General features: G+C 42.6%; 1 protein-coding gene across 12 annotated transcripts in view; it reads left to right on the top strand.

Moving 5' to 3' along the window:
* The window catches only part of nav2a (neuron navigator 2a), a 1,099,168-nt gene that overhangs the window by 933,007 nt on the left and 141,202 nt on the right, over positions 1 to 24,959 (top strand). For all 12 annotated transcript variants that reach the window (XM_043705381.1, XM_043705372.1, XM_043705374.1 and 9 more), the window contains 2 exons: positions 10,598 to 10,736; positions 18,277 to 18,562. In XM_043705381.1, coding sequence (XP_043561316.1) covers positions 10,598 to 10,736; positions 18,277 to 18,562 — 425 coding nt within the window. The remainder of the gene's footprint in view (positions 1 to 10,597; positions 10,737 to 18,276; positions 18,563 to 24,959) is intronic.

Genomic DNA, 24,959 nt, shown 5'->3' on the forward strand with positions numbered 1-24,959 from the left:
CTTCCTAACCTGCAATCTTCTTCCTGACCTCTCCGCCCCACCCCACTCTGGCCTATCACCCTCACCTTGACCTCCTTCCACCTATTGCATTTCCAACACCCCTCCCCCAAATCCCTCCTCCTTACCTTTTATCTTAGCCTGCTGGACACACTTTCCTCATTCCTGAAGAAGGGGCTATGCCCGAAATGTCGATTCTCCTGTTCCTTGGATGCTGCCTGACCTGCTGCAATTTTCCAGCAACACATTTTCAGTTCAATTCTGGTCTCCCTGCTGTAGGAAAGATCGTGTTAAACTTGAAAGGTTCCACAAAAGATTAACAAGGATGTTGCCAGAGTTGGAGGGTTTGAGCTATAAGGAGAGGTTTAATAGGCTGGGGCTTTTTTTCCCCGGGGCATAGAAGGTTGAGGGGTGAACTTATCGAGGTTTATAAGATCATGAGGGGCATGGAGAGAGTGAATAGCCCAGGTCTTTTTTCCCAGGATAGAGGAGAGCATCAGTTATAGGTGAGAGGGGAAAGATTTAAAAGGGACCTGAGGGGCAACCTTTTCAAGCAAAGGGTGGTGTGTGTATGGAATCAACTGCTAGAGGAAGCAGTGGAACTGGTACAATGACAGCATTTAAAAGGCATCTGGATGGGTATATGAATAGGAATGTTTGAGAGAGATATGGGCAAACTGCTGGCAAATGAGCCAGATCAGTTTAGGATATCTGGTCCACGTGAATAAGTTGGACCGAAGGGTCTGTTTCCATGCTGTATATCTCTATGACTCAATGCCCACTAATATTTGACACTTTCACTCTGTGAAACAGACTCTGACTATCCACCCTATCCATGCTTCTTATAATTTTATATACTTTTATTACGTTGCCCCTCAGCTTCTGATTCTCTAGTGAAAACAATCCAAGTTTGTTCAACCTCTCCCGATAGCTAATACTCTCCATACTAGGCAACATCCTGGTAAATCTCTTTTTCACCCTCTCAAAAGCCTCCACGTTCTTCCAAGCAGAACTGCACATGATACTTCATGCGGCTTAACTGAAGTTTTATACAGCTTCAACATAACTGCGAACTTTCATACTCAGTTCCCAACCAATGAAGGCAAGCCTGCCATATGCCTTCTTTACCACATTATCCACTTGTGTTGCCACGTTCAGGGAACTATAGACTTGCACCCTCTGTATATCAATGCTCTGAAGGGTTCTGTCTTGTACTGTATACTTTCCTTTTGTATTTGACCTCCCAAAATGTACCACTTGTCTGGACTCAACTCCATCTGCTATTTCTGTGCCCAACTTTCCAACTGATCTATATCCTCCTTCCTCAGTATGCGCAACTTGACCAACTTTCGTGTTCTCTGCAAAATTATTAATCAGACCTAACCTGACAACCTACACTTTCAACTACATCATTTATATATATATTAGAAACAACAGAGGCCTCAGCACTGATCATTGAGGAACATCACTGGCCATAGGTCTCCAGTCAGTAAAACAACCCTCACAGCTACCCTCTATAGACACCATCCATTGCCCTACTCTCACCTTTGTCACTTCCTCAAAGGGTCATTCAAATTTGTGAGACAAGGCTCACCCACATCTTCTGGCTCCATGCATAAATTCCCTTCATTGTTCATGAGTGAACCTACCTTCTCCTTAATTATCTTCTTGCTTCTAATATACACATAAAATGCCTTGGGATTCTCCTTCATCCTATCTACCAAGGACATTTAATGGCCCCTTTTAGCCCTTTGACTTCCTTGCTTAAGTTTTTTCCTGTATCCGAGGAGCAGGAGAATTGATGTTTTGGGCAAAATCCCTTCATCAGGAATGAGCTTGTGGGCCAGGGGACTCAGAGATAAATGGGAGGGGGATGGGGTTGAGGGGAAGGTAATTTGTCATCTTGTCATCCAGGTTTCCAAACCTTAGTTTTCATCTTCATTGAAACATGCTGGCTCTCAGCTCTGATCAACTGGCTTTTAAAAGGTTCCAAAATGTCAGATGTGGATTTACCGTCAAAGTGCTGCCCCCAAACTAATTTCTCCAGTTCCTGCCTAATACAGTTTTAATTAGCCTTCCCCTAATTAAGCACTTTCAACCAAGGACTAGTCTTAATATTATCTATAGCTGTCTTAAAACTTACAGAATTATGATCACTGTTCCCAAAATGGTCCCCAACTGAAACTTTAATGACTTGTACAAGGTCTGATGTGGCTTTTTTCCATGTTGGACTATGTACATATTATTTCAAGAAATCCTGCTGGAAGCACCTCACAAATTCCACCCTACCTAAGCCCCTGGCACTCAGGATGTCCCAGACAACACTGGGAAAATTATAATCACCCACTATAACAACCCTGCTGTTTTTACATCTTCCCATGATCTGCTTCCATATCTATATCTCCCACTGGCTATTGAGAGGCCTACAGTATAATGCCACCATGGTGATTGCACCTTCCTTATTCCTGAATTCTATCCATATGACTTCACTGGATAAACCCTCCAAATGCAGCTGTGACATTCTCATTAGTCAGTAATGCAACTCTTACATTGCTTTTCCATCCCTCTCTATCTTGCCTGCAACATGTACACCCTGGAATGTTGAACTGCCAATCCTGTACTAGAACATTGCAGCAATTCCAGAACAGAATTAGACATATGTCTACTGTATTTTGCTTTATGAATGTTACCGTCAAAAAGGCAACAGAGACAAAATAACATGAAGACTTCAGAAATGCAAAAGGAAGTGCAACAAAAACAGAGCATTTGGATTGTCACACCCGCGTGTAGTCAAATAGGAACTGAGCTCCCACAACAAAGGAACAGTGGCAGGGTTTGGCTGAATAAGTGAACACCTGTAATGGAATAGAGAAAGCTCCAGGCTATGTGTGTGTGGATCTAGATGTGGTAAAATGCCCACATGAAAGGACATTGAGTTTTACTTAAAGCACTTCTGTACTTAAAACAAAATGTGAAACTCCGCCTGAAGTAGCTCAGGCAAACGATAAGTCGCTTTTGCAGTTTCTTGGCTCATGAAGCTTTAACTCATTCATTTATTGCTGTTTCAGTGAACTTTTTAATTACTTTGCTAAAGAAAAGTTTTTCACGTACTGTTCCAGTAATGACTTCAGGCTTCTGGAGTTGTATTTAAATTTGTCAAGGGTTAAGAATTGGACAGCTCTTGTTTGTTTCTCACATTGTTGAACAGCTTTGACCTACACATACTGTATTGAAGGATGATTGTAAAAATCTACTTTGTTCACCCAAGCCATAATTCCCGCAAGGAATTGCTGAACAGCTTCTGCAGATGAAGAGAAATTCCAAAGGTGTCTAGGCCCCATAGCACAAATACCCACAAGTCTCTTGAATTTTTCAAAAAAATGGGAGCAAATTGTTAGTGTTTTGGAATGGAAAAGATACAATTGATTCTGAGCCATGCCAACTGGAAGGTGGTGGATTTGATCCATTTATCATCATTAGTCAATTAGGAAAGTGGAGAGACGGCAGGAGGGGGGAGGGGGGGGGGGTTGCTGAACTCCCTGTCATTTTGTGCATGCAGGAAGCATTGTTTGCTGTGATGCTCCCCTTGACAAAATGGCTGGAATAGCGGTTGGTATTTCTGTGGGGAGGAGTGGGTGTTTGGGAATAATGTTGGGTGGGATGTGGCAATGTTAACCTTTTCTTTTCCCCGCTGCCAGCAGCAGAGATGGTGCTGGATATCTGTCTTGCCTTTCAGCCAGTCCTGCTGCTGTTTTACAGAGAAGAGTGAACTCTTCACAATGTGGGGAGACCTCCTCTCCATTGGCTGAACTGTGGTGAGCTTGGAGGAAAGGAACCCTCCTGCCCAGGCCCTGGAGGGATTGGTCAATCCTCCCACCACATGTCCTGCCCATGAGCCTGTCGCTCACTTGTCTTCATTTCATTGCTTCCTCCTTAATGGCCAATCCTGTCTGGCTTCAGTCCCAGCAACAGTCACTGCTCTTGGTGGCACTGCTATGACTGAGGATCTAATGGCACTCTGTTTAGAGACAAAGCCATATCTATTAAAGGGCAAAGGCTTGATCATTAAAGGGGCTGAACTCCCTGACATTGGGCAATTAATTGACTGATGCACTCGTGACTTCATTCCTGACAGTGGTGGGGACAGTGGACAGCTGTTTCTCACACCATGTAAAATCCTGACCTCTGACTGGGGTCACAGCTGATATATGATGATGTGCTCAAAGAGCTAGAGTAAGGTGAACAAGATGCTGCCATATTCCAGGGGATGTCAATTCCTACAGTCGTGGGGGGGGGGGGGGGGGGGAAGAGGAGGTGAAATTACCCAAATCCCTGAACCTTCAGGTGGCTAATTGTACAGAACACACCAGTGCTCTAACACAGTCTCATAAAGCAAGGGCTTTTCCCATCCAATCAGTGGGCAGCTGCTAAATGGAGGTAAAAACTAGATGACTGCAGTTCCCAGTAAGGAAGATTGACAATCGTCACATTATGATAGCAGAGCTGTGATGGGCTGAATGACAGTATCTTGTGCTGTGCCATTGTATCGATCCATGCGGCAGTTGGCTACAAGGCAACAGGGAGAATATTACCTTCCCTCCCTCTCGCTTTCTCACAGGCAGCTCCTCGGAATTGAGAGTGATTTCCCTCCAGTCCAGAGTTAATTAAATAGCCCAGTACTGGACCCTCACACCTTGCTGCAGGTGATGTTTGCTGAGGTGGTGGGTGGATTCCCAGGTTTTCACATTTTTTTACCCATCCATTTATATTGGTGCAGGCAGAACGAAGATGAGGGGGCAATTTAGTAGAAGATGGCCTTCAGGACTCAGTGTTGGGTTTAACAGTTTCAGAGCATGTTACCTACCTTCCCGCACAACCCCAGGTCCTGTCGTGAAATGGATTACTGTCAGTACAGCCAACTCATTTTCACCCACTCATAGTTCCTATTCTTACTTGACTATTTTCTCTTCTTCCTTGGCTTACTATCAACATTCCCTTTGTCTTCCTACCCTTGTTTCTCTCTCTCTGGGCTCCATTTACGCCTATCTGCATAATCTATTTTCCCTCCCCCATCCACCTGACATCAGCATAAATGCCACCTTTTCCTTGCTGCTTTCACTTCTGACGAAGGGTCACTGGACGTGACCGTGTGGAGCTTGGAGTCGAGAGTGTGGTGCTGGAAAAGCACAGCAGGTCAGGCAGCATCTGAGGAGTTGGAGAATCGATGTTTCAGGCAATGCACATTCTCCTCGTCCTATCTGTTTTCACTCCACAGATACTGCCAGACCTGCTGAGTTTCTCCAGCAATTTCTGTTCCTGTTTGCCACAGAAGACTAGATTTTATTAAACAATTAGTCATTGCTTTCTTCATTGACGACCGAACTCAATACTGTCCCTGCCCCACAAGAGTTGGGGTCCTAGTTCACAGTTGTCTGCTCATCTGTTGTTCTCTCCCTGGTCTCCATCTCCACCTATTGTTTGCCCCATCCATCTCCGTCACCTGCCTGCCCACTGCTTGTCCAGCTTATATACCAGGTAAAAACAATGACTGCAGATGCTGGAAACCAGATTTTGGATTAGTGGTGCTGGAAGAGCACAGCAGTTCAGGCAGCATCCGAGTGCTCTTCCAGCACCAGTTTATATACCAATCATTTTCTCGTTACAATCAGTTCTGAAGAAGAGTCACAGGACCGAAAACATTAACCCTGCCTTCTCTCCACAGATGCTGAGTATCTCTAGCAATTTACGATTTTGTTTCTGATTTCCTGCACCCCCAGTTCTTTGGTTTTATTTGTTTAGTTGGAATCCCACACACTGAAGGAAACTGAGGATTTCCTTAAAATTAAATCACTCGAGTTAAGGGTTAAAAGTCCTTAATTCTTGCAGGTTCAAAATTCTTTTGCACATAACTCCTTTTAAGGTTACTGCTTTCAAATCTATCATGCCATAAAAATGAAATCTCTTGAGGAAGTGTGGTATGGTTCTCGTGATAATATTTCAAAGGCATTGTAGCTCCATTAGCTCAGGACTTTCATTTCTGGGGAGTGAGGTTGTACATTTTTGAAGAATGGCTTTTGATTTCCAGTTTAGTACTCAGAACCTTCGAGCAGCCAGTGTAGTCTCTGCAAAGCGTAACCAATATGCCAGAATCCTCCTTTGGAATTATAACTTGAAAGAGGTCAGAGAAAATCTCTGAGACTGTTTTATAACTGTAAGTAAACCTATCATACCAATGTCGGCTGCACATGACTTTTCACTGCACTGTTCAAAAAAAGAAGGTATGAATTAGTCTCACAATATGAAGGTGAGCCATTTGTGAGTTTGTGTTACTCGGTTTAAGTTGTATGAACACAATAAGTTAGTGAATGAATATTTGTAAAGGTTTGAGCAAAAATGAAACAATTGAGAACGTTGGAAATCCAAAATAAAATGGCGGAAATATTTGCCAAACATGTCGCACCTGTGTGATGAGAGAGAGAGTTAATCTTTTATGACTATATGTATTAATCTGCTTCACTCTCCACTAACACTGACAGACCTGCTGAGTACTTGCACACAGTAACACAGTAGTTGACACTGCTACCCCACAGTGCCCGGGGACCTGGGTTCGATTCCACCCTTGGGCAACTGTCTATGTAGAGTTTGCACATTCTCCTTGTGTCTGCATTGGTTTCCTCCGGTTTCTTCCCACAGTCCAAAGATGTGCAGGCTAGGTGGATTAACCATGGGAGTTGCAAGGTTACAATGATAGGGTAGAGGAGCAGTGTGGATTTGACAGGCCGAATGGCCTGTTTCCATACAGTATGGATTCTGTTTTGTCACAACAGTGATAAAATATGGATTTACCAATTTTCAACTTCCATCGTCTGGTCTTAATCCCTGAATCGTCCCATACACTAAGAAGGTTTCACAAAGTCAGACACAGACCTAAAATGGCCATAGAAATCACCTGGCCATGGATTCAGGGAGTGTGGCCAGAATAAATAAAACTATTTGAACTGGAATTACCATTTCATTTAAAGGTACCTGTGAATTATGTCAGGCTTCAGGAAACCTGATGTAATTTACATGAGTGTAAGAAGGTACACCAATTAGACACGAAAGGGTTACCTGGAACTATCCAGTTTGGAAAGACAATGGAGTCAGACTCTGTAATGCAAAAATTAACTATATTTCAGTAGCTGTTTGGCACAGTAGCAGACAAAGAAAAAGAAGCATTAATGAGGAACAATGAGGAATGGAAGACTCCCTCCTGGCCTGTTTTTCTAAGCCTCTTGGAACCAATGCCTAAAGAAAAAGCCAGATTGAGAAATAGCCATTCATTAAGAACTCAAAGATATCTACAGGTTTTGCTGCTGCTAGGTATATAAGGCAACCTTAACAATTGTGCTCTCAGGTTAAAGTCTAACATTCAAAACTCAAAGGCCTTTTCAACTACATAGCTTTCATTCTTCCAGTCTGTCCCAGATGCATTTTCCTTTCTGAAGCTTTTTACCTGTGTTTAGGTATCTGTCTGATTTGTGCATTTTATGATTTTGCTCAGGGTCATTAGGCAATAAACATCAACTTACTTTCACTACAGAAAACCTTGATAGTTCCTTCATTTTGATGTAGTGAACCATGTTTTGATTGAATTGTGATATACCTGCGTGTTAAGGCATCAGTTTAGCTCAGTTGATTAGACGGCTGGTTGGTGATGCAGAGTGACACCAACAACATGCTTTCAGTTTCCTCATTAGCTGAGGTTATCATGTAGGATTCTGAGACATAGTGACACTTAGGTTAAACCACCAAGAGTGATTTCCTTTGAATGAGAAAGGAGCCTATGGTCTGCTGGACTATGGCAACTTTACCTTCAGCTGTGTACTGCATAGAATGAAAACTATTGCTACAGTTGATCAAGGGAATCTGATCCCACCTCCTCCTCCCCCCCCCACCCCACCTCACCTCCTTCCCACCTGGTTGTATCAGTTTTATTTCATATTTCCACCATTTGTCGTAAAGCATTTTAGTTTCACTGAATTTCACCCTGAGGTAGCAAGGCTTCATAGAAAAATGAAATGGTGTTTTATAAGCTGGAAAATTGAACTTTAATGAAACAATGTGGGTGGCCTGAGTTGCCAACTCTTAATGGGCATATTCCTGAAAGGTTAGCCACCTGAATGTTTTACTGTTGACACCTCCACATCCACCTCACCAAATACCCACCAATTGGAGAATGAATAGAATCTTGGATCCTTTGATTGGATGATTACAATGAATCCCCATTATGCCTTATAACAAGGAAGTAACACTATTCCAAAGTGAGGAATCTGATGCACAACCAGAATAATCTTCTGTTTCTGGACAATTCCAGCACGTTGATAACCTGTCAAGCTTAGAGATGTATTACCTTATTCTTGCCCCTCCTTTTTGCTGATTTTGCATTTGCTTAAAACCTTTCATCTCTGGCATTATTTCTAATCCTTCCTCGTGTTTATTTCACTTGTTGTCAAAGCTGGCTCATTGATTTGAGGTACAGAATCTTGCATAGCATTGGAACTGGAGTACAGACTGGTTTGAACTCCTGTCAGCAGTATCTTTATGTATAATTTGTATTCAAAGTATAGCCCCATTTCAAAGCCTTTGACTAGATTTCAGGTTAAAAGTTGAAACATGTATAGCTGGGCCTGCTCATGACAATAGGTAATCATTATACTTGCTCAGTCATTCCAAAATAATATGCACAGCTGCTGTATGCATTAGTTTAAAGGGTGGTATAAAATTACTGCGTTTTTAGTTATTCAAAGACAAGTGGGTGGACCCTTGGCTGTTAAGAATTACAGAATTTAAGAATTACAATCCCTACAGTGTGGAAACAAGCCCTTCGGCCCAACAAGTCCACACCAACCCTCCAAAGAGTAACCTACCCAAACCATTCCTCTACCCTATATTTACTCATGACTAATGCACCTAGCATACACATCCCTGGACACTATGGGCAATTTAGCATGGCCAATTCACCCTAACCTGCACATCTTTAACAGCGGGAGGAAACCGGAGCATCTGGAGGGAACCCATGCAGATGTGTGGAGAATGTGCAAACTCCACACAATTGCCTGAGACTTGAATTGAACCCCTGGAGCTATGAGCCACCATGCCATGTTAAAACAAAATGTTATACGCTTGTTCACCTGGAGATACTGGACTCCACTGCAGAATCTGAAGAACAGCAGATTCAAGATTTATTTTTTAATACTAATAGTTATCGACTGATTCTGCTGATACATGACTTCCTGTAGCTCCAAGGACATGGTTTTGGAGGAGGTGATTGCAGGTGCAAAACTGGGCATGAAGTGAAGAGCAGCTGATGTTCACTTATATCCATGTCATAAGTGAAGATTTCCTGTTTCAAATCCACAGCTTCTGGAATTGTGCCCAGAGGATATCAGTGGACATCTATGTCCAACACCGTAATCCAAATTATTTTATGTGTGCGTGCTCTTTTTTGGAAACTTAACTGAAGTTTGCTGAGATTTTCTGACATTTTTCAGCCATCTGTAATTGTAATTTAACTGGCGTCAATGTCAATTGTGTAGCTAGAGGCCGAGGTTAAGGGTTTGAATTGACCCAATGGAGCTTGGTCACGGCTTTCTGCTCGAGTCATGCTAGTGGGAGTCTTGATCAGGTTATAGACCGTTCCTCGATCTGAGAAATAGTATTTGCCACAGGTTCTTTTTGTGTGTCTTGATGGCCTCATTCTAAACACAGATAGATCACTTGTAATAATTGGCAGAGGTGGCTTTTCAGAAACCCTCTCTCGGATGATTTCCCACCCCGTTCTTGCACACTTCAGTTCATCTTTTGGTGAAGTGTCCACTGTGCTGTTCAATAAAATATTGGGCTGGACTTCTACACCAGCTCCACTTTCCCACAATATCTCACATCCCTCGATTCCTAGATTGTTAAAAAAGACAGCAGCTTCAATCTCGAACAAAGTCATTGACTGGGCACCCATGCTTCTCTACAGTATGAGCATTCCAAAGATTCTGCCTCGTTCAGCCTTGTTAAAAATATTACATATTTCAGTGAGGTCACCTCTGATTCTCGAGAGCAGAATTAAGAGAAAGTCAACTATATGCCGCCACCCTATGGCTCTGAATATTGGTACAACAATGCCCTGGGCCATTGAGCAGTAGTTCTTAAAATCTTCAACCACTACCTTGTGCCCAAATGATCAATAAAGAACTACATACTTTACATGTTCAGAGTTGCAAACGTTTGCCAGAATGCACAAACGTTGCACAAAGCAGTTTTTTGACGTTCATAAGACATGGACCAGAGCCCCCTCCTTGGAATAAATTTACTCCAGAAAGCAATAAATATGTTATGAAGTGAGAAGTGTTTGAATTACATGGTTTACCCGTGTCTCATGAAGTACAGCTTCACTTTGCTTGCTTATGGCATCCTTAATTTGCTTCATGTCCACAGAGCTCCCTGAGCCGCCCACTGTCGGCAGCAAGCTGCTTGGAAAATGAGCATGGAAGAATGGCAGGGTGCTGTCTGTTTTGTTTACGGAACATGTGGCTCTAATTGGCGTGTGTTTGTTTTTGCTCTTTAGCTGGGATGACAGCAGTTCCGTCAGCAGTGGGATTAGCGACACAATAGACAACCTCAGCACCGACGACATTAACACAAGTTCTTCCATCAGCTCGTATGCCAACACACCAGCCACCTCTCGCAAAAACCCCGATAGCCAGGTAAGGCGAATCAGCTCAATTCAGCCCTGTGGACATCAGGGCTCGTGACCTCTCCCACACACCATAAGACCGTAAGAAATAGAAATGGCAGTAGGCTGTTCAGCCCCTCGAGCCTGCTCCATCACTCAATAGCATCATGGCTGATCCGACATTCCTCATGTCCACTATCCTGTACTTTCTCCATAATCCTTAATTCCCAAACTGATCAAGAAACTATCTATCTCAGTCTTAAATATACACAAGGACTCTGCTCCACAGCTCACTGTAGCAAGGAGTTCCAAAGACTCTCAGCCCTCTGAGAGAAGACATTCCTTTTAATGTCAGTCTTAAATTGGCACACCTTCACGTTGAAATTATACTGTGTGGTCCTAGCCTCTCCCATTAAGGGAAACATCCTCTCAGCATTTGCCTTGTCAACCTCTTAAGAATCCTCTATGTTTCGATGAGATCACCTGTCATTCTCCTAAACACCAGTGAGTAGAGTCCCAACCTGCTTAACTTTTGCTCATGAGACAATCCCTCCACACTGGGGATCATTCTGGTGAGCCTTCTCAGACCTGCCATTTTTGGCTTCGTTCAGTGAAGTGCAGCCCCTGTGCAGGCTGTGGTAGTTGAGGAAGGCCCTGCCTCCTCACCTCACCCCACGCTTGTGGGCTGGTCGCCCTCAAACTGTACTGAACCAATCATCTCTCAGTATTGGAGAGAATGACTATTTACCATTTAGTAAAGGCAAAGGGCAAAATCATGGGACAGATGGTCCCTTTCTGCATGTCACACATTGAACGTTCACAATCAATTTTTTTATTATTTAAACAGAAAAGTTTATTTCTTGAAATCATGTCTAAAATTCTCTCTTTAATATATTTCCACACTCTGTGGTCAAGAGCTCAGGAAGCTTGACCCTGTCCCCTTTTGGTCAGACCTCATGGAAGCTTGAGAAATAAAAAAGTCAGGCTTATAGTCTCAACAAAGTACTCCTCTTTTTGGAAGTGACACCATTGTGAGAATAACCGGTTGCTATTTCTTATAATTTAATGCATTCAGGAGATTTACTTGTTGCTGGCTCGGCTAGCATTTATTGTCCATCCCTAATTGTCCGCAGTAGCTGAGTGTCAGTCACATTGCTGTGGGTCTGGATTTGCAAGTAGTCTAGACCAGGTAAGGGCGGAAGATTTCCTTCCCTAAAAGACATTAGTGAACCAGATGGCTTTTCTTGACAATTGGCAATGGTTATCATTCGACTCTTAATTCTAGACATTTTAGTTGATTAAAATTATACCAGAGGCCATGGCAGGAATTGAACATAGGTCCCTAGGACATTACTTGGACTTACAGATGATACCACTCACATATCACCTCCCCAGGACCCTTGGGAATGTGAACTCAGGCTATTGAACTGTGGTGGAAACACATCTGATCACCCAGTTCTGTTTTCATCCAGCATTTACACACTTTCAGCAGAAGTGTAGCCTCTCTTCTCCCATTCCCTTCACTCCTCCAATCCCTTTCTATACAAGAAACACAATTACTTATCACTACGTTGCTTGGCAGCTACTGTACTAATACAGCTCAAGTGTAACTCATGATCCTCTTGCTCTGAATAGGTTGGTTTCATGTCTGAGCACAATCTGACTAACCAACCAGGATCTGTCAGGTTCCACCTTCCGGATTCTGCCAAATGGGCAGCTGCTACTGAGACCATGAGGAGCCTATTCCTTGATACCTGGCATCATGCTGTCTCTGGAGTTCACTCACGTTCACACAGTCACAGGATTGTTGCAACACAGAGGGCGGTCATTCAGTCGATCCTGTCTGCTCTGGTTCTACACCCTCGTCCCAATTGCCTGGCTTTTTCCCATATCCCAGCACACTATTCCTATCAAAATAGTTGTCCCATTCTCTTTTGAATCCCTCAATTGAACCTGTCCCCACCACATTTCCAGGCGGTGCATTCCAGACCCTAACTACACGCTACGTGAAAAAATTATTTTTCGCCTTTTTTGCATATCACTTTAAATCAATGCCATCTTCATTCCTTTATTTCATGAGCATGAAGCCTATTTGACCTGCACGCGATTTTGAAAACCTCATACAAATCTCCTCTTTGCCTTCATCTCTCAAGGAGAACAGTCTCAACGTCTTCAAACTATCCTCTGATCAATGCTGGAATCAATCTTGCAAATCATATTTCATGTTTCTGAACATAAGTCATTGTTTGTATTATGCCTGTGTTCCATGGAATTCACCTGCTGGATTGGTGTTTTTAATGACAGTACCAAAACACCACTCTGTGAATGCTCATCGGCCAGAGTACATGGTAATCGTATGTTGGAATGGGGCCACTGTAGAGATGCTGCTTTAAGTTTCAGAAGCAAATTCAAGTCTTGAGAGATATGAAAGTTCACAGTACAGTAATGTTTCTCCTTACAATTATACATGTGATAGGATTCTACAAATTGTACACTGTTTGGGAGTCTAATTATATATTTCAACCGTGTTGAAGTATTGTTTTCAGTTTTGTTGTTGGAATCTCAATGTCATGAAAAGATAGAGACAAAGTGTTGTGAACAGTGTATAAAGAGAAATGGCCACTATGAGTGGTTAGCAGATGGGACTTTTGTGAAGAATGACTAATTTTGGAACACTTAATGAAACAAGCATGAAGCAACTTATTGGTGCAGTCAACTATAAACCAGCTTGTATCCAGTGAAATGCAATCTAAAGCAGAACAAGTCACCTCCCTAACCAGCTCTCTCTGGTCTGGCATCCTACTGTGAAACTGCGATACATTGCAATTCTTGTTTCCCCTGTTGTGGCATCTAACAACTTTGCATGACCTTTATTCATATCACATTTTGTTACACTTCGCCCATTTTGGATAGGTTAAATTCTGTTGCAGCTTCGAAATTGAAAAATCATTCAGACAATAGACATTCAATTGATCCAAGTCATAGTGAGATCTTTATTAAAAATTGTGAAATAAGGTTTGGGTATACTTGATATTTTCATTGGCTTGAAGGGATTTAAGTCACTGACATGGCAGTAAAATCAGTAACTCGCATTTAATTGATGATTGTTTTGACCCTGACAGGTGACCTTCCATGGTCTGGTATGTTCTCTGGCCGGCAAAGGCTCCGGAGGCTACTTGCTTCGGGAGCTATAACTGGTACTATACTGCGAAATTTGTTTTGTGGAAACCAGTCAGTTTCATCGAGTCATGGAGTTCTGCAGCACAGAGAAATGCCCATCACATCTGTGTTGCATAAAAACAACCATGCAACAATTCTAATCCCATTTTCCAGCACGTGGCCTTTCGCCTTGTGTGCCTTGGCCTCACAAGTGAACGAAATATTTTCAAACTTTTAGCTTCTAATTTGTTGGACATTTTGAGCTATTATGGAAGTTGGAGTAAGTATATATAACATTTGAAAATGTACTGAGCTTTCATCACTGTGTTGCAATACATATGATATAGCGGTTCTGCTTGTAGGAAGCAGAATAGTGCCACCTGTGCTCATGTGAAAACAACAGAAGGCACCCATTGTAGTCCATAATGTGCTTGTATTATGGAAACAGGAATTTCTGGAGAAACTCAGGTCTGGCAGCACCTGAGGAAAGCGAAACAGAGTTCATTAAACAAGATTCATACCGCACTCAAAATGTTAACTCACTTTCCCTCTCCACAGATGCTGCCAGCTCTGAGTTTCACCAATACTTTCTGTTTTTATTTCAGACCTACAGCACCCCATTATTTTGATTTTGTTTGAATTATAGAAACTTTGGTTTGAAGCCTAGGTTTGCTTTCTGGTTAATAATGATTAGATTAGATTACTTACAGTGTGGAAACAGGCCCTTCGGCCCAACAAGGGTCCACACCAACCCTCCGAAGAGCAACCCACCCAGACCCATTCCCCTACATTTACCTCTTCACCTAACATTATGGGCAATTTAGCAAGGCCAATTCACCGAACCTGCACATTTTTGGACTATGGGAGGAAACCGGAGCACCCGGAGGAAACCCACGCAGACATGGGGAGAATGTGCAAACTCCACACAGTCAGTCGCCTGAGGCGGGAATTGAACCCGGGTCTCTGGTGCTGTGAGGCAGCAGTGCTAACCACTGCATGATGAGTTGCAAATGGGATTCAATTCGGATAAATGAGAAGTGATGCACTTGGGCAGAACATACAGAGCAAGGGAATAGATGATGAAAGGTAACACCCTAGGCAGGTCAGAAGGACCTTGGTGTGAATGGTGTGGATAAATTGGTTAAGAAAATATATGGGGTATTTGGCCTTATTAGGAGAAAGTGAGGTCTGCAGATGCTGGAGATCAGAGATGGAAATGTGTTGCTGGAAAAGAGCAGCAGGTCAGGCAGCATCTAGGGAACAGGAGAATCGACGTTTCGGGCATTAGCCCTTCTTCAGGAATTCCTGAAGAAGGGCTAATGCCCAAAACGTCGATTCTCCTGTTCCCTCGATGCTGCCTGACCTGCTACGCTTTTTCAGCAACACATTTCCATCTCATTTGGCCTTATTAGCCCAGGCATAGAGCTTAAGGGCAGGGAGGAGATGTTGGAACTGTTTGAGAAGTTGGTTAGGCCACAGCGAGAATATAGTGCATAGTTCTAGAATTCACTTTATAGGAAGGCTGCACACACTTTATAGGTGTGCAGTTCTGTTCTCAAAATTTGAGGAAAGACATTCTGGCTATTGAGGGAGTGCAGTGTAGGTTCATGAGGTCAATTCCTGGAAGGGCGGGATTACCTTACACTGAAAGACTGGAGCGACTGGGCTTGTATACCCTTGAGTTTAGAAGACTGAGAGGGGATCTGATTGAGACGTATAAGATTATTAAAGGATTGGACACTCTGGAGGCAGGAAACATGTTTCCGCTGATGGGTGAGTGCCAAACCAGAGGACACAGCTTAAAAATAAGGGGTAGGCCATTTAGGACAGAGATGAGGAGAAGCTTCTTCACCCAGATAGTGGTGGCTGTGTGGAATGCTCTTCCCCAGATGGCAGTGGAGGCCCAGTCTCTGGATTCGTTTAAGAAAGAGTTGGATAGAGCTCTCAAAGATAGTAGAATCAAGAGTTATGGAGATAAGGCAGGAACAGGATACTGATTGAGGATGATCAGCCATGATCATAATGAATGGTGGTGCAAGCTCGAAGGGCAAAATGGCCTACTCCTGCACCTATTGTCTATTGTCTATTGTAATAGCACTGGAGAGGGTGCAGAGATTTACCAGGACCTGAGGGTTTCAGTTATGAAGAGAGATTGGACAGACTGGGGTTGTTTTCCTTGGAACAGAGGAGACTGAGGGGTGATAAGATCGAGTTGTATAAAATGATGAGGGGCATAGAAAGGGTAGATATGAAGAAACCATTCCTCTTGGTAGAGAGAGATCAATGACTGGGAGCACACATTTAAAATAAGGGACAGGAGGTTTAGAGGAGGTGTGAGGAAACTTCTTTCCACCCAGATGATGGTGGGAATCTGGAATTCACTGCCTGGAAAGATAGTAGAGTCAGAAACTTTCATAATATTTACAAAGTATTTAGATATGCACTTAAGGCACACAAGGCTAAGGGCCAAGTGCTTCAAAATGGGATTGGAATAGTTAGCTAGTTATCTTTGACTGGCCCTGACCACAATGGGCCAAAAGGCCATTTTCATTCCTGTAGACGCATATGACTTGATGATCGTTTTTAAAAAAGTATACTGTTTTGTCAAATACCTGAACTATTCTTCAAAATAGTTCATATGCACTTCAATCCCATTTATAAGGTGCAGCGTTCCTTTCCTATTTTGTTGAAATTTCTGTAGCTTTGTCACCGAAGAAAAGCTTGCTTAATATTGTCTGTTCTCAATTACAGTCTGTGCCTCTCAATTTAATTATTTGATTAAAGTGATATAATATTTCCATTTTGGCATCAAGTTTTCACTTTGCTGATAACTATTTGTTCACTTATGGGACATTGGCTGACATTGTTTGATTCATATTATTGGGTAATTTATTACGTTTGTAGGATAATTTTTGCATAATCTGGAGACTATTAAAAAAAATTGCCACAATCTAAATCTGCTCAAATGCTTGATGGCAAGATATAGAACACACAGTAGAGATTCAGTGAAAAGTACAATTAATGGACATTGAGGAAGCTATTTCAGGAACATATGTCCACAATGCATTCTTATCAGTTCGTTCTGAAAATGGAATGCTTTCATACTTAATGGAAAATAATGATTGTTTTCAAAGATAAATAAAGTGAGTTAGTAACCACAGATACTGTTCAGTCTGGTGTACAAATGTATACAGTTACTTGGAGTAGAGAACTTGAGAATTGCTGAAAAAAGACATTTTTGTCGAAGATTTTTGGCTTGCACTCTCAAATAATTTGCAAAAAATACCAAAGAGAAGTGACAACATTTATTCCATTTGAGAAGAGTTATATCAGACTCCAAACATTAACTCTTTCTTTCTCCACAGATGCTGCCAGACTTGATGAGTTTCTCCAGCATTTTCTTTGTTTATTTTAGATTTCCAGCATCTGCAAAATTTTATTTCATTTAAAAACTCATAAGTTTGTAAAAAGAACCAAAATTGTGATACAGCATTATGTTATATACATTCAACACTGGAAATTCCCCAAATTTCTCTGATCCATTACTGTAATTGGAAGGTTCTGGGGCAGTTTCATAGTAAGCTATTATCAGTTGTGCTGAAAGCATTGATCCAGAATCTCTCATTTAAAAAAAAGATTCTGGTGCTTAAGATTGAGTGTCCAATAAAATGTGCACTGAACAAAACATTTTCCAAACTGCTAAATAGAGAAAATGGCCATTGATCTAATTTCCTACTCAGTTATGATGCTTGATTTGTTTCTGTCAAGCAGTTCAGTCTTCAAGGTGGCAAAGCCTTGCCTTTTGAATGTCTTACCTATTTGTTGTACCTGCATTTGAACTAACAGGTACTACATTTATAAATCCTGGTATGAAAGATATCTTCCACATACTTCAAGTAAGTGAGAGATTTTCAATATCATCTCATGAAGAGAGTGATGGGCAGGTTTTAACACAGACTTACTTTGCAACAGACGTATCAGGCAGGAAATAAAAGTCTAGCTCAAGAACGTAAACTAATTACAAATCGTATATTTCAGATCAAGTGACCCTTCCTCAGAACTCAACCCGAAACATTTAACTCTGATTTCTCACAGACGTTGCCAGAGATTTTCCAGCCATTTCTGTTTTTGTTTCTGGTTTACAGCACCTGCATTTCTTTTGGTTTTTATTTTGTAGATTTCATAGTTCCTGATTCCACATCCAGTTTGTCTTACAGATGAGAATTCTGTACCACTTATAATTGCTATAGATGGATTGAGGGTGCAAAACAGTTAAAGATCTTCGTAAAGATAGGAAACCATCTGCAGCACCAGCTTTTGTTTTAACCTATCTGGCTTGCATTGCCCACACTTGTAATTAAAAAGCTGGAGGAGCATGTTATTTGAAAGTAATAGAGTTTTTTTTTGTCCAGCCTCAGACTGACGCTGAGAAGCATTCGGAAAGGAACTCCACTTGGTCTGGTGAAGAAATAAAGAGATCAGATGGTGGATCGGATAGCGGAATAAAGATGGATTCCAGCTCAAAATGGAGGCGGAACCCGTCGGATGTTTCTGATGAATCAGAGAAAGGTGGCTCAAACAAGAAGACCACAGTCATTTCCCAGACAGGATCCTGGCGTCGAGGGATGACAGCGCAGGTTGGCATCACCACACCAAGGGCTAAAACACCTGCCAACACACTTAAAGCACATGGAGCAGGTGAGGAATGTTAGCCATTTGGCTTCCAGCTGGGTTTGCTGCCTCTTGGAGCGCAGGAAGGGGGCACAGTTTGTCACGTACACAATACAATAACCTTATTAAACTCCACAGCTTCTGAGACCTAGGTTGAGGCTCCAATCTGGGGACTGGGATCTTTTCATCTCAAAGGCAGCAGTGATTATCTGTGTATATTTCTGTATATTTTATATAACCAGATATAATAACTTATAGTGATTAGAATTCTCACAATTTTTGAAATATTTTGCAAACTTCCTTCTTGTCCCAATCCCAACTTTTACAACCGGCTCCATTTTCAAGCCTTGTTCCCTGACAGACAATCTCAGAATTTCTGTGCCTTTGAAATCAAAATAGCCAGTCTTCAAAGTTGTGTTCAAGTAAGCATAGACATCATTGATCTGATTGTAGCTTATGGCCATGCTGCCCTTCTTATTGAGCATCTCACTGCCCTGCCCCCATACCCTGAATCATCACTCCCTCTTGCCCATCATCCCACTGGCTACCCTGCTCTTGAAGTGAAGTGGCAGGCTGGGCCATGAGCTGGGTGGATTGGGGGCACTCAAGCAGAGGACAGGGTGCCAAAGGAGAGGGCACAGAGGGAGTAATAAATGCACAACAATGGCATCAGTGACACCAAGATCCCATGTGAGCTCATTGAGATACGGTGCTGTGTGATCCCTTTCTGTCTACGTCCAGAAGGCAGTTGAAGATTGCTGCTTGCTCCAGTTGTGTGTTGCTGGGAGGAGACAATATGTACTTGGAAATGGAGAGTCATTAAAATAACACTGAAACGCTCTCAGGGCACTTTTCAGAAATCCCACAATCTGAATCTGATTATTCCATGTTCTCTCAAACTACTCCTTGATTTAGTTAGAAATGCACTAAAGCAAGATGTCATGGATCTGGGGATTGGATGGGAAAAAGACGAAAGATAAAGTTGTCATTGTCCTACCAGACCATGGGGCTGCTCTCTCAGTTAGAGAGAGATGATTGGTGGTGCTTTAACCTGAGGATCAACATGCTTCAGGAGAGGTTGAGAAAGAGAGTCCTTCAGAGAAATCTCAGTTGGTGCAGGAATTGAACCGACAATGTTGGTGTCACTGCAAACAGCTGTCCAGCCAACTGAGCTTCAATCCCTATGAAGAAGGAAAGCTGCAAAGACTGAACTCGAGATGTAGTTCTGCTGTAATCCTTGCAGCCTGACCTTTGGCTGCCATCTGGTTGTTGACATGTTCTCTGAGGTGAAGCACAAGCTCACATTCCAGGGGATCATGGCTGATTCAGCAGGCTACACCCAAACTGCTCTCTGCGTGGTTCAGATCTATTTCTTTGAAAGGCAAAATCTAAACTTAGAGCTGAGTCAGATTTTTGCCGTATTACTCAGTCACAGAGAGGGAATTATCTTCTTCATTCAGATTTTGATGGCATTTAAAGGGCTTTGCTCAGTTCAGTCTCAGGTCTTTGATCTAGTCCTGTTGGTTATACGGGTAACCAGTGAAACAATGCATTTGCTTCACAAGCTCCTTTTTCAAAAGGATTTCTGCAAAGTTCACATGACCAGGGGCTATCCTTGTATAACGTCTCCATTTAGCAGTGGAATTACTTTAATGTATCCCGAGGCACTCACCAGAGACTTAAGCTCAATCTCTGCCTCGCCTCCTGACAATAACGAACGGGGATCATGCTCAACATCTGTTCCGTTCACAAACCCAGTGCTTCATTTGACATCACAATAGAACATTTGGACCTCTCATTTCAAAGTGTACACCCAAATGTGTTTACACAAATTACTTGGTACTTTGGCTGGACTGGTAAATGATGTGAGTACTGACAAAAATATTGTTGAAATTTACATTATGTGCTAACGGAATAAAATTTTTCCATCTTGCCACAAATTAACTACTTGTTCTGCAATTACTTTATGAGATGTCAACAATTTGAAAAGTATTGCATTGCCTAAACTAAATGCATAAAATTGAATGAGATTTTACAACGATTTATAGTCAACTGATGGCAAGTCAAGCTTGAGAACATGTCAAAATATTCTTGTAATACACAGGATAACAATCACAGCACATGCTCTCACCCCTTTTTTCTCCAGCAAATAAATGAAATTCTCACTTAAATTCTGCCCCTATCAACTATACTCTTCTCTCTCTGAATCATTTTAATATTTTAAGAGTAATTTTAATGTCATCCTAAATTAATATAATTCACTAATATTCCACCTACTCTTCCAATCATTTCAAATTGTGTGAACTCATAACTTCATTTTTACTGTTGAGCATGTTGAACATTACCTTTGCAAAACTTGCACGTTGCAGCAAATAAGGAACAAAGATCCTTTTTTGAAGCAACTCTGCCGTATGAACAACTGATGACAGATGAAACACATCTGTGCACCCAGCTTTGCTGGGAATCAAGTGATCTCCCAGGAGAGGTGAGCAACCAGATTTAAAACTCCCGGACAGTGGGAGAGAAACCCTCACTTGGACCCATTAAGGAATTTAATCCAGCTCTGATTATTTAAACTTGGGGGCTAAATCTTAACCAGAAATTGGCAAAGTGACGATTTGGGGAGTTTCATGGAGGCTGTCTCACTGTCAGCCCTAACTGTGTACCTGGGCTATTTTACAAACACATCTCATTAACCGAGCACCTCATGTCATATTCTACTTGCTGCAGGTGAGATTGCTGACCATTGCCAGAGGTTTCTTGCATTGGCACCAAGTTTAAACCCATGGGGTCAAGCTGTGCTGCATGGTTTGTTTTAGTTGCCCTGATATGTCAAACAGAGGGTATTTTTTTTATATAGAATCTCTACAGTAAGGAAACAGTCCTTTTGGCCCAACAAGTCCACACTGACAATCCAAGGAGTAACCCACCCAGACCCATTCCCCTACCCTATTACTGTATATTTACCTCTGACTAATGCACCTAACCTACACATTCTGAACACTATGGGCAATTTACCATGGCCAATTCACCAAACCCGCACACCTTTGGACTGTGGGAGGATATCTGAGCGCCTGGAGGAAACCCACGCAGACACGGGGAGAATGTGCAGTCACCTGAGGCTGGAATCGAACCCGAGTTCCTGGCACTGTGAGGCCGCAGTGCTAGCCACTGATCCAGCGTGCTACCCCATTTGGCATCCCACGTTGCCAGTGGGGACTGATGGTCCTGGTGTGCGGGTGTGCAGTTGCTGCTCTGTCACATATCCAGAGATGTTGGTGATTGATAGAGGTCTGGAGCAGGTGGTAAATTGGAGTTGCCAGGTTACCCACTCTGCGATTCCTGTTAGATTAGATTAGATTCTCTACAGTGTAGAAACAGGCCCTTCGGCCCAACATGTCCACACCGCCCCTCCGAAGAGAAACCCACCCAAACCCATTCCCCTACCCTATATTTACCCCTGACTAACGCACCTAACACTGTGGATAATTTAACATGGCCAATTCACCTGACCTGCACATCGTTTTGGCCTGTGGGAGGAAACCAGAGCACCCGGAGGAAACCCACGCAGACACAGGGAGAATGTGCAAACTCCACACAGACAGGCGGGAATCGAACCCAGGGCCCTGGTGCTGTGAGGCAGCAGTGCTAACACTGAGCCACTCAGTTAGGAATTGTTACTATCCAGTTTCCGTCCAGTTGGTGGGAGAAGAGTAAACTGCATATCAATAAGGCGAGATGACACCATAATGAAATGATAATGCATGCAAATAGGACTCTCCACACTCACTAGCAAGAATTCCATGTTGCTGTTCAGCACATAGTTGGAATATGGGACTTTTTGTCTTCAACAGCGAAAAGCTCCTCACTGCCAATCTCACGCAATTCTCCAAAAATTCCTGCCAATTGCCACATCGCTCAGGGGCTGAGAGGATTCTGCCCTTGGTGTTTTTAGCATATCAACTGCTAAGGGCTACATACATATCGAAAATGGAGCCCCCAAAATCACAGGATTTCTCAATAACTAAACTCCCTTCTTAAATAGTCAGCAGGAACCTTGACAGAATCTATCAAATTACAAAAGTCTCATAATTTTACAGACTTCTATCCAATCTCCCCTCAGCCTTCACTGCTCCAGAGAAAACAACCCATGTTTTTCTAGTCTCTCCTTATAGTTCATACTCTCTAATCCAGGCAGCATCCTGGTAAACCTCTTCTGCGCCCTCTCCAAAGCCTCCACATCCTTCTTGTAATGTGGCGACCAGAATTGAACGCCATTCTCTTAAGTGTGGCCGAACCAAAGTCTTATAAAGCTGCAACATGACATCCTGACTCCTGTACTCAGTTCCCCAAACAATAAAGGCAGGCATGCCAAACACCTTCTATACCACCCTATCTACTTGTGTGGCCACTTTCAGGGCACTATGCACTTGAATCCCAAGGTCCCTCTCTATGTCAATGCTGTTCAGCATTCTGCCAGTAACAATTTATTTTTCCTTTATATTTGATCTCTCAAAGTGCAACATCTCATACTTACCCGGATTAAACTCCATCTGCCATTTCTCCAGCCATATCAGCAACTGATCCATATTCCGTTGTATCCTTTGACAACCTTTTACACTGTCCACAACTTCACCGATCCTTGTATCATCTGCAAATTTACTGACCCACCAACCTACATTTTCATCCAAGTCATTTATATATGACTGTGACAGCAGAGGTCCCAGTATCGATCCCTGCGGAGCATCACTAGTCACAGACGTCCAGCCTGAAAAACACCCTTCCACCACTACCTTGTGGCTTCAATGGACACGCCAATTCTGAATCCATGTAGACAAGTCACCGTGGATCCCATGCATCTTAGTCTTCTAGATAAGTCGATTGTGGGCGGCACAGTGACTCAGTGGTTAGCACTGCTGCCTCACAGTGCTAAGGACCTGGGTTCGAGTCCAGCCTTGGGCGACTGTCTGTGTGGAGTTTGCATGTTCTCCCCGTGTCTATGTGGGCTTCCTCCAGGTGCTCCAGTTTCCTCCCACAATCCAAAGATGTGCAGGATAGATGAATTGGCCATGCTAAATTGCTCATAGTGTTCAGAGATGTGTAGGGGTAAAATGTAGAGAAATAGGGTAGGGGAATGGGTCTGGGTGGGTTACTCTTTGGAGGGTCAGTGTGGACTTGTTGGGCCAAAGGGCCTGGTTCCACACTGTCAGAATGCTATGACCTATGATGGGGACCTTGTCAAAAACCTTACTAAAATCCATGTAGACAACATCCACTGCTCTACCCTCATCAATCACCATTGTCACCTCCTCGAAAAATAAAATCAGGTTAGTAACACATGGCCTGCCCTGCACAAAGCCACACTGACTGTCACTAATGCTTTTCCAAATACTTGTAAATTCTATCTCTTAAGAATTTTCTCCATTAGATCCCCAAGTATTAATGTGAGACTCACCAGTCTATAGTTTCCTAGATTTTCCCTATTTCTCTTCTTGAATAAAGGAACAGCATTAACTACTTGCCAATCCTCTGAGACCTCTTCAGTGGCTAATGAGGAAACACAGATGTTGGTCAAGGCCCCAGTAATCTCCTTTCTTGCCTTTCAATAACCTGGGGTAGAACCATCAGGGCCTGGGGATTTATCCACCTTAATGCTCTTCAAGTGACCCAACTCCACTTCTTTCTTGATCCCAAAATGCTGTAGCATATTAGCATGCTCCACGCAAATCTCACTATCCTCCATATCCTTCTCCTGGGTGAATACTGATGCAAAGTACTCAGGATCTCACCCACATCCTCCGTCTTTAAGCAGAAGTTCCCTCCTTTATCCTTGAGTGGTCCTGCCCTCTTTCTAGTTATCCACTTGGTTTTAATGTATGTATAGATGAATAATTAGGAATGGACCATAAATGTTGTACAACCAGTGACCTGCATGCTCCATGAATGAGCAAAAAGATGCAAACAGCAACATAGACTGGTTGGGCTGAGTGGCCTTTGTCTATGCTTTTATTCCAAGTAGTCAAAGTAACCATTGGGATAACCCCAACGAACCAACAAACCAGAACACCTACCTGTCCTGAGGTGAAACAATAACTGGAGGCTGAGTTGGTGCCTGTTGACAGAAGTTTAGGAATGCCACGCTATCATTTGCAGTTGAGACACAGACAGTGCTACTATAATTTGGTTTCATAGTAAGATCACACAACAAACAGGCACAACAGCAGTTACCTTAGGTGATCCAACCCGAAAGATTCCATTTTTAAAAACATCAGTCCAGGATTTTTGGCTTTCAAAGGTGTCGTTCATTCTTTGTCTTTATCACTCTTTGTAACCCCAAGTTCATGATTTCAGTCCAGGTCTTACCTTTAACCAGTTTGAACTGGTGCATTACAGTGCAGGTTGAGTATTATTTTTGGAGCAGCCT

The sequence above is a fragment of the Chiloscyllium plagiosum genome, chromosome 16 (genome assembly GCF_004010195.1).
Source record: "Chiloscyllium plagiosum isolate BGI_BamShark_2017 chromosome 16, ASM401019v2, whole genome shotgun sequence".
In the NCBI taxonomy this organism is placed as follows: domain Eukaryota; kingdom Metazoa; phylum Chordata; class Chondrichthyes; order Orectolobiformes; family Hemiscylliidae; genus Chiloscyllium; species Chiloscyllium plagiosum.